The 11068-nt window shown below is 35.8% G+C and overlaps 1 protein-coding gene across 1 annotated transcript in view; it reads left to right on the plus strand.

Moving 5' to 3' along the window:
- The first annotated feature begins 2739 nt into the window (after window positions 1-2739).
- Window positions 2740-11068, plus strand: part of LG9H6orf58 (linkage group 9 C6orf58 homolog) — a 9832-nt gene continuing 1503 nt past the window's right edge. The window contains exons 1-5 of the mRNA XM_005363665.2: window positions 2740-3040; window positions 5838-5924; window positions 7196-7380; window positions 8266-8366; window positions 10612-10850. Of these exons, the coding sequence (XP_005363722.1) occupies window positions 2740-3040; window positions 5838-5924; window positions 7196-7380; window positions 8266-8366; window positions 10612-10850 (913 nt within the window). The remainder of the gene's footprint in view (window positions 3041-5837; window positions 5925-7195; window positions 7381-8265; window positions 8367-10611; window positions 10851-11068) is intronic.

Genomic DNA, 11068 nt, shown 5'->3' on the forward strand with positions numbered 1-11068 from the left:
ACAAGGGGATAAGGAATTCTAATCATCCTATTTACTTTACCAGGAAGAGATTAACTTAAAATAAATGCTAAAAAAATACTTTATGGAATTTTGCTTCCTGAATCATGAGTGGGGTTGGCCAAACTCAAAAACCTTTTTAGATCTTATCATCTTAGTTTCTATAAATCTTAAGTGTGTTTTGTCTGTTTATGCAAGCATGTGTGGTAGGTTTGGGTGAGTATATGGATGGGTGGTGTATGCGCACAGTGTGTGTGGGTGTGCGTATCTTTGTGGACATGCAGCAAGGTCTTTCACTGAATCTGGCACTAAGAATGGTGGCCCAAAAAACCTAGTTATCTTCCTATCTCTGTCATCCACTAGCAAACATTTGGAGTAAAGTATGATACCAAATTATTGATAAATTGACAAGACTGCAAAAAATAATCTAATACATGTGACACACATGTAACTATGAGTAATAAGCTCTGGACTAGGGTTTGCACAGGAAAGAATACTTCACATTGAGCCATCTCTCCATCACCAACATGTGCATTTTATAGTCACAGGCTTTATGAATGTGAAGACAATTGGACAGAATTTAGCTGAAATAAGTACAATATGCAGATAGTGTGTTTTGTGAATATTTTGAGAAATTCAAGTCAATTGGTATTCTTTGCTATTGATATATACACTTAAAAACAACCACTTCTAAAATGTTTCTGTGTGCCTATCCAGACCTTTACCACACTCCACTATTCATCTTAGCCACAATCTGTGATATAATCATCTCATTTTGAGTAATGTTGATACTTGGAAAATTAATGCAGAAATTTTAGAGACATTATGAGACTATAAAGGTGTATCTTTCTTGCAGATAAGTCTTCTTGCCTTTGATTGTCCTCCAGTACTGGATAATAAGAACAAATTGCTGAAGGAAACACACACTTTGGTAACAGACTGCAAGGAAATCATCCTGGACGTGAGCTGAATGTTTCCTACAGGTTGGTAGCCCTCATGGAACTGAAAGTTGCTCTGTAGGCAACTGCATACAAAAAAAAAAAAAAAAGTCAGTGAAGGTCTGTTTCAGCTTAACAATAAGAGCAGCACGTATTTTCCTACACCACCGGACAAGACAAAATATCCCTTATTAAGAAAGACTTAGGAAAACAAAAGGGGGAAATTAATGGCACAATACCTCTTCTAAATTACCAGTCTCGAGGAACTAAAATACAAGGAGAAATTCCACTATATCATGCTTCTCTTTGGGTAATAAAGGGAAAAATCCTTGTACAAAGAGTAGCTTTAAATTTATGAAAAATGTGAACTGGAAAAAGTTCCCACAAAACAAATAAGTAAAAAAAAATCTGTATTAAAGATTCTAGGTTGTGTAAAAATAAAAATCAAATAAAAAGAGGTTATCAATCTGAAAGAGAGTTGGTATGTGGGGTGTCGCAGGAAGTGTTGGAGAGAGGAAAATTATTTGACTGGCCAATTCTGCCATGTGTCATCAAGGCCACTGGCATATGATGAAGTAGATTCATCTTGAAAAAGAAGTAGAACTGTTTCAGTTTTGTCTCTATCTATATGATTTGGGTTTAAATGTACAATTTCAGTTTTGAAGTGAACTTACCAACACTTACCAACTGTCAACTGACACACAGAGGTAGAAGGGAAAACCCCGTGTTAGGATGAGGTGTTTAATTTTAATGGTGCATGTTAATTAATTGAGCCAAAGGTTGCTTTTGATTGCTGGACTTTGGCGGTCAGCCTCCGGAATGAATCTGGCATAAAAAAGTGTCCAAATAAGGGACTAGACCTTGATGGATAACTTTATGGATGTAATCTATGGTTTACAAGGGAGAGGAAAGGAGGGAGGGCAAGGCCTAGGGGTTGACACTTATTTGATTATTATTATTATTATTATTATTATTATTATTATTATTTTGAGGAGAAATGTTAGAAATCTAGAAACTTAGGCTATTAGATAGCATTTTGAGAAAAATGACCAGATATTGCAAATTAATTAGTAGCATTTTAATTTTTTAAACAAATTGTCTTTGTTTATCTGATCGGAACAATTCGATACATTTTAAGCATTTTATAGACAACAGGAAGATATACCATAACTGGATTAGATGAATTTTATAGTATACATCTGCACATTATTTTAAATATTCATATTGGAACTAGATTTGGTGGTACATGCCTTTAATCCCAGCACTATGGAAACAGAGGCAGATGGATCTCTAAGGTCAAGTCCAGTCTAATCCATAAAGAAAAATAGCAAGATTCAGAACAGCCAGGACAGCTACACAGAGAAACCTTGTCTTGAAAATCAAACAAAAACAAAACACAAATATCAATAATTTCCCATTCAATTATTCAGTATTTTCTATGAACTACGTTAACACATTTTTATGAGGGGGAAGTATCCTAATGCCACTGATAATGTAATTTGTAATTACGATGTAGACTGGAAAAGTTTTAGAAGAATTTTTTTTTATTAACAAATAGTATTATTCAATATTCAACAAGCCTCACCCTATTTTTAGGTTCTAATATAATGTCCTGATGATGGGAAGGTGACAATACTCCATTATCTTTAATGCTAATTGTTAAGGTGCCCATTTCCTCTCTACAAACACTTTGCTTGTAAAAAAAAAGACAGCATGCTTATAAAGTATGAGTAAAGAAAATATCCTGAGTTCCTCCTTCCTTTTATAAAAGCCTGGGCATGCTCTTAGCTCCCAGCTTGGCACCATGGCTGTCCTGGCTTCTTTTGTCTGGGTACTGGTTGGCTGCATTTCTGCTGCTGTAGCAGAGGATTCTAATATCTCAGATCTATATCCTCCTTTCTGGGAAGAGAGCCCTGAAGAGTTAAGTGATTACAGGTTGGAGGATGGAAAGCACATCATTAACCCATGGGTATTCACTGATAGAATGGGGTTGTATAGAATCTTACTGAATCGGACGGCTCCATATTTTGCAAGCTATGGTCCAGAAAACGAACAGAATCTTTTCTGGGGATTGCCGCTGCAGTTTGGATGGCAGCATAGTTCGGGTAAGAAAGAGCCATATTTCCCAAAATACCAATATATTCCCAAGGTATGAGGAAAATGGGATTCTCCCCATATCTTTCACTGCTGTCTAGTTTTATGTCAACTTGACACAGGCTAGAAGTGGGGTTCTTCTGGGTACCAGCCCTTCAGACTCCTTCATGGTTCAGCTAAGACACTACAAGAGGCAAAGGAAAATAATTAAGGGCATCTGAGGAAAAACTATCAACTCACAGGCAATTTTTCCTCAGTATGTCTCTTTACTGTTCTCTCTTCCTTCTAGTCTATTCTAATTCTTCTGTCCTAACTGTCTATAATTTCTTAGCCCCAAGTCTCTGTCTCAACCCAAATTTCAATTCCAATTCTCTACTGTATTATTCTTCTTTTTCATTTTCATATCTCTGCTAATTTCTTGGATGCTTTTCCTTCTGTTTCTGCTCCTGTTAACTATCTTTGTTGTTACCCAAATGCAAAGACTCACAAAACCTTGCAGGTATAGGTAACCAGGAAATATATGTAAACAGACAAGGGAAGTTTATGGCCCTTCCTCCATTAGCATTTTGTCAAATGTTAGCAAGTTTCAGTGTTAACAAGCTCTAAAGTTTGATGCTTACCAGAGGCACCAGTGGAGGGTTTTCTCCCTCTGGGTTGTGGATGGATGGCTAATTGATTTTCCTGAAGGTAAGACACAAGTACTAAATTTCCTGAATGAAAGTCATCAGTAAACTGAGGTGAAGGTGAGGTGAGGAGTTGGGAATATTTTAAAGCAAGCTTAGTTTTAGGTCATCAATTTTCTTATCTATAAGTGAGGAAAATATGAAGGTATGCTTACTTTATCTATGCGAACAGCTATGAATTAAAGTCTTTAGCATGTAGTAATTCTCTGTCCTTGGATATCTGGGTATGTCTTAAATGGAAGAATGCTTTTGTCTGGACTCTAAATACTGACCAAATGCATGTCAATAAAGATAATTGCAGGAAGGAAGATTTCTATGTTTACAAAGGAGAGAAGAGCAAAGGACTGGTTGTAGGAAACTGTTTTCACTCATAGCCAGGGGAATATAATCAATAAACGATCAAACAGTGCTGAGCTGTGGGAATTAATTCCCAAAAGTGTAACAGAAAGGGAATAGTTACAGTGAGAAATCTGACAACAAGAAACAGCAACTATATTCACAAGGCATTCCAATATGCTTTACATATTATTGGTTTGAACATCCAGCTAAACCCTTGGCCCTGATGAGTCTCCTCATGGAAAGATGGCTGAGTAACTACTGTATAGTGTTGTTGTTTGTAGCAGACTAGAGATATTTGAGAGGAGGGAATGTCAGTTGAGAAAATGCTTCCATAAGATCAACCCGTGGGCAAGCCTTTGGGTCCTTTTCTTGTTTAGTGATTGATGTGAGAGGGACCAGTTCACTATGGGTGGTGCCATCCCTGGGCTGATGTTCTAGATTCTATAAGAAAGCAGGTGAGCAAGCCATAAGGAGTAACCCAGTAAGCAGACTGCCCCATGGTCTTTGCATCAACCTCTGCCTCCAGATTCCAGCTTAATTTGACCTCCTACCTTAGCTTCCATCAATGGACTGTGATTCAGTATAAGTAAGGCAAATCTTTTTCTCTTAAGTTGCCTTAGATCATAGTATTTCAAAGCCAAATTAGTAACCCTAGCTAATTTGAATCACACGTCTCTTTGAAAACTGATTCTTTTTGTTTACTTTTAAATCTCCTCATAATCCATGTTTTTTATATTACCATTTGTCTTTATCCACAATCCTTCCTCTGTGAGTTGGTTGTTCCTACCAGACATTTCAATGACACAAAGGCATAGAGACCAACCAAAGGGACACATCTTTCCTCTAATTTGTTGAGTATTTTCAAAATAGATACTACTGCACTGCTAACTACATATCTGTTCCTATGAACACACAAGGGGATATTCATTACAAACAAGAGAGGTATAAGATTATATTGATCTTGAGAATCCTAATTTCCAATGCCCGATCATAAGCATGAAATTATAAATGTGTGGCTCCCTGATAATGGTGAGCTGAGTCAATGGTTGCTCTTTCTTGGAAACAAGGCTCTTTTCAGTGTATATACATGGAAGATATTTAAGAACAATACATTCAATCATAAAATGATAGTTCTTTCTGGCTGACAAAAGTACATGAAGAGATTTGTGCCTGAAGCCCAACCTACACTGCTTACTCATTGCTCAGCAAATGAGAAAATGGAGGGGGAAAGAAGAAAGGAGATGAGGAATGGTAACAGCTTTGGAGAAAAAGAAAGATTATTTTCTGATGTTCTGATGTTTATGTAATGGATAGCCAACATGTAAAATACTTCTGATAACTTCTCTTATGTAGAAATCTCATGGATACCAAATATTGTTATTTCCACTTTGCAGTATGATACAAACTGATGCATACATGGTCATGTAATTTAGAAAGTGTAGACCAAAGGTTTGGTTTGACTTTTAACTCACCTCCTTTTCTGTGAGTGACTATTGCTTTCATGATTTTTATTTGGAGCTAGAGAAGGCAGTAAAATATGAAGCTATGTAAGTAAAACCACACACACACACACACAAACACACAGTTTATAAATTAAAGTCAAAAGATCGATATGGCTGAAAAACAAAATAATTTGATTGAGAGATGAGAAATAGAATATAAAAATGATGATAAATAAAATTTAAGTAAAATGAAAAATTTTGTATCTATTAATTAAATGCATATATTTTAACGATTTTAAATGTGTATAATAAACAAATACAACTGTGCATTCTCTGTTCTATAGGTAGACTAGCTGATCCCACTGGCAAGACAGACTGTGGCTATGGACCTGTAAACCCTCTGTGTGTGTCTGTTGACAGCTGGTGGGCTGGTAAGTTCACTTCAATAGCAAAATTGTACATTGAAACCCTAATCATATAGATAGAGACAAAACTGAAACAGTTTTGCTTCTTTTTCAAGATGAACCTACTTCATCATATACCGGTGGCCTTGATGACACGTGGCAGAATTGACCAGCCAAATAATAACTTTTAAGGACATATTAAGATTTTTTACAGGAGGATTAAATAAAGGAACTGCAAAAGTCATGACCTCTAGGAATCAGCACTGTCAGTAACATGACAGGCTCCCAGAGGAACATGGAGTCTTTGAAAAGAGAGACCAAGATAGTATTGCTTTTCCCTTTTTCTCAGAAAAAAAGTACTAAATACTGAAACTCACCAACTTGTTAAAGTAAGAATATACTTTGGTTGGCCAATCTACAGCTTTGCCATAGTCACGTATGCAATACTAAAAACAACTTGAATGCATTTTCTAATTCTTTCACGGTGTATTTTGCTTTGAAATTAATTTACATAAAAATTTTATTTGAATAATTTCCAATGATTAGAAATGACATTACATTAAATATTACTTGTTTGGAATGATGCATAAAGACTATGAACCACTGGGTATTTCCTTCATGCTAACTTGAGTCATTCTTTTCAAAACTCATAAGTAGACTTGTCAAGAGCTCTAGATGTTTGATTGGTTTAGTAATGTGGAGTATTAAGAATGAGTACAAGCTAGTTACCTAACTAAATTAAAATGTTGAAATTTTTCTGGGCTTTCTCCTCTGTAACTGCACCCTTTGCAGCTCTGAGAAACTCATCAGGCTGTGAGATCCACTTCCTGCTTTAGAAAATCCAGGATAAAAGGACTCAGTGAAAAGGATATGTAAAATTTGAACTAAGTTGTGAATCATCAAATACACATTTTCTGAATCTATAATAATGCTTGATTATTTTATAAAACATTAAAATCAACAATGTAATCTCATTCAGAACTTCTGTACTATTCTGTGATCCATTTGGCAGGTTTTTTTCTCTCATTTGTTTAATGATGCTAAATAGGATTGTTATCCAATCCATTAGAATTACTTTTCTTAAAAACATTGTAATATGGCACTTTAGTGGATGCACAAACACTCACAATTATAGAACTATTACAGTGTAAGTAGATTTTCCTCACTATTTTTAGTTGATAATTTTTATCATCATTTGGGGGCTGTGACTTTTCCTTAATGACGTTGCTTCCTCAAAATGTGCTCTATAATTTGTCCCTGACTGTGATGTGGGGCTAACCAGCCTTTTGTTTTCACAGATGCAAATTATTTTTTGAGTGTGATACCTTTCCTTGCTGCTGTTGATTCTGGTGTACTGGGGATAACGTCAGACCAATTTACCATTTTACCACCACCCCAGGATCAGTGGAAGTTTTGTTACAGTGTTTCTGACTGCAAAGAGCTCGTTGGGGAAACAATGGACTCATGGAACACCTTTTTTGAGGTTCTTCTTTTAAGTTTTATACCACACTCCTCAGACAGGCAGAGACAATGCTTTTTGTGAAAGTCTTTTGTGAAAGATTGCTTTTATGAACTGTATGCTTTCCTGAATATATTAAATATAATTGCAAATAGATATTTTACTCATAAGTGACGTAGAAATACAGTGCATGCCTCAGAAACCCAGTGTTCTCATACAGTATTAGCACAAAATTCATCTATTCTCACTGAATATAAAGACATACCACAAATGGCTAGCATGCAGGAAGTTTTAAGAGAGTAAGTATATAGGCATGTGAGTAATTGGGAGTTTAGGTCATTTGTGAAACAGTTTAAGAAGCAGGATTATAAGGTTGTTTTAGACTACTCTATCAATTATTGACTGAATTAATAACTTCATATGTAGGTAGAACTAAACAGCAATATGTTGTTCTGAACTTGCCATTTGAATACCAAAGTAAAATACAGAGGTCAAGCATAGAAGAGTTGCTTCTAATTCACTGATTGTTAGTGATTTAAATATATATTTAAGAATAAATGTATATTCTTTAGATGGTTAATTCATTGCTTTAGATACGATTCAATTTAATTTTCAAGCTTTTTCTCCTCACTTTGAAAATTTCATGAGACTTTTAATAATGTTGACAAAAAAATGACAATGTTCTACCAAGTATAAAACATTGACGTTTTGCAGATATTTGAAGTTCACTTCAACTAGATGACATGCTTTACTAAAAAGCACTAGATATTGTCTCCTTTGGTGTTCAGCACTAAGGAGTGGCATTTAGTAATAGTATTGTCAGATCAGGCTGACTATTGCTCTTATCTCAGTACCCAGTAGACTCTGAGAAAGCGTAGCCCACTTAACACTTTATCTTCTATGCTTTAGTACATGAAGTTGCCTTCTAGCGACTTTGATGGTCTTTTGAAGAACTTATGGGCTGCTCATACCTCCTCCTTGGGGTATCCTCTCAGTGTCTTTGAAGACAGGTAAGAAATGGTTTTTTTTTTGTTTCTGTTTTAGTTTGATTCTTTTTTTCCCCTTTGTTTTGATTAAAAACCATGACCAAAAGCAACTTGGAAAGGAAATGTTTTATTCCAGCTTACAAGTTATAGTTAGTTCATCATCAAGATAGTCAGAAAAGGAGCTTCAGCAAGAATATGGAGGCAGGAACCAGGGGAGAAACCAGGGAAGAATACAGCTTCATTCAGCTAAATTTCTTATAAAGCTCAAGGCTACCTGCTTAGGGATGCTACTGCCTACAGTGGGTTGGATCTGCTTGCTTTGATTAGCAATCATAAAAATGCTTCACAGCCACAGGCCAATCTGATGGACACAATTCATGAACTGAAATTCCCTCTTCCCAGGCATGTCCAGGTTTGTGCCAAGTTAATTAAAATTAACCAGTGTGGTCTTATTCATTTTTTTCATTTTCTTTTAGAATATTCATGATTATTAATAAATACAAACAAAACTAATGTGATCACTGGTGATTATGGTGGTAAAGGGCAAATTTAGAATATATTTAAGGAAGTGGAGAAAACTTGTAGCACCAATTCTTGTTGGTCTTAATAATAAAAGCCTAGCGTCAGATATAGGGGTTAATGCTAAAGATCAGAGAAGCAGAGAGGCCATCCACTAGGGAGTTCTTTTTCCCCTACCAATACTCAGACCAAAAGAGAGATTCTGTCCTCAGACTGGATTCACCAAAACATTGTATTTCTTTACCTTTCTTGGTGCCCTTTGCCTGCAAAGGCTCATGTTCTGATCAACTGAGAATGGCTGTAGAGTAGGTGAAAATGTTTGAGACACTACAAATGCATATCCTTTATTACTTTATCCTCATTGTCTGAGGATCCAGGCAAGTACAGAAACATGGGAAGAAATTTCAAAATCTTGGTCATTTTCCCCAAATTTTTAGTTTTTGGAGAGTTCATGATCAGTTGAACTCCACTTTGTGCCACTGTTCTTCATTTTGGTTTGTTTTCTCCTTGATTCTCTGTTCTGGTAGCTCTTAGATCTCAGAGGCTCACCACCATATCTGAATAACTTGGTTGTCTATTAAATTTAAAGACCAGCATTTAGAAAACCAGTGTATTTTTGAGGTCTTGTACAGTGAACATGCTCCTGAGGAAATCCTCCATCTTACTGTCTAAACAACTGTTTACCTACTGACAGCCGTTGGCCAACTTTATTCTTTCATTTGAGCTCAGATTTCCTAGAGAAGAGACATTTTTTTTTTCAGTCCCCAGTTTGAAAGTGAAATCAAGACCCAGCTACTGTGAGTCTCAAAGTTAGCTGCTAGTGGGATTTTTTTTTGTTAGTTTGTTTTTTATTTTTCTATTTTCAAGGACAAAGATACTTGTGTTTCTAAAAAGGTAAGGCTTACCTTAGGAACTGCTATTTTAGAATCAATATTCACATGTTGATTTTATGAACTAAGGTACTGTTGACATGTACCAATGCAGACTGATTTGGGTATTTATTCATCTGAATGAACATTGGCAATGGCAAGCTCCTCTCAAGCCACCGCCTAAAACAAAATGAATGACATTTTTATCACCCTTTCTAGAACATTCCCTATGTCTCTTATTTTATTCTCCTTAAAAGCTTCTTCCCACCCCCCCAAATATAAATCATATACAAGCTAAATGTCTCAATAGCAGAAATAACTTTTGGCACACCTGTCTTCTAACTCAAGGTGAATAAGCACTAACAAGTACAATGTATTTTTTTCCTTTTTCTGTTTATTTTATTGGTTACAAAAGGGGGAAGAGATCTCATGTGTCCCAAACTGGAATCTGAGAAAGAACTTGGCCCTGTGATCTTTCTGATTCATATCCCAGGTGTGAAGTGCAAACATGTGACACCAGGCTTGTTCATACTTGTAGCTGAATAGACGGACTGTCTCATTTAAACAAGTTCTTAACATGTTTATTGCATGATTTTCAAGTACAATGTGCCTAGGAAATGACATAAATGAAAAGTAAAATATTAAGAAGAGGTTACTAATTGGATAACCCTTCACAGACTTAGATTGAAATTTTATTTAGCTATCTACACAATTCCTGAAACACATAAAAAATTCATGGTACTATTGAACTTTCTTTAAAAATTTTATTAAAATTAGAAATTAAATTTTATTTCTAGGTACTGGATGGTTTCCACAAAGTGAGATTTAAATTCTGAGGAAATAATAATAATAATTGATATTTTTGTCTGTTTGTCTTTCAGATATGCCTATTATTCTGATCAAGAATCAAAATTTGAGAAAAACTGGGCTATTGCTGTAGACTACATAGCTGCGGCCTACTATCCTACAACCCTGATTAGAACGCATGGCTTTCAGAAGGGCCTGCCACCACGTATTCTTCTTGATACTGACATAGCCCCTTTTATTGCTGACTTCACTGCTACTCAGAACACAGTCCTGCTGTCACTCACAGCTCTTGGTGATACTGATCGACTTACAGGTAAAAAAGTTTTAAAGAATAATGGAAAACAATCAGGACTGTATGTATTGGAAGAGTACATTTAAGTAGAAATGCATTCAGCCAGCATACATTAAAAAGGTGCTGATCTATTGGGAGCTCACCAAGGCCAGCTGGACTGTGAAGGGAAAAGCATGGGATATAACTGGTCTCTCTGAACATGGCGAACAATGAGGACTGATGAGAAGCTAAGGACAATG

Source organism: Microtus ochrogaster, linkage group LG9 (genome assembly GCF_000317375.1).
Source record: "Microtus ochrogaster isolate Prairie Vole_2 linkage group LG9, MicOch1.0, whole genome shotgun sequence".
Lineage (NCBI taxonomy): Eukaryota > Metazoa > Chordata > Mammalia > Rodentia > Cricetidae > Microtus > Microtus ochrogaster.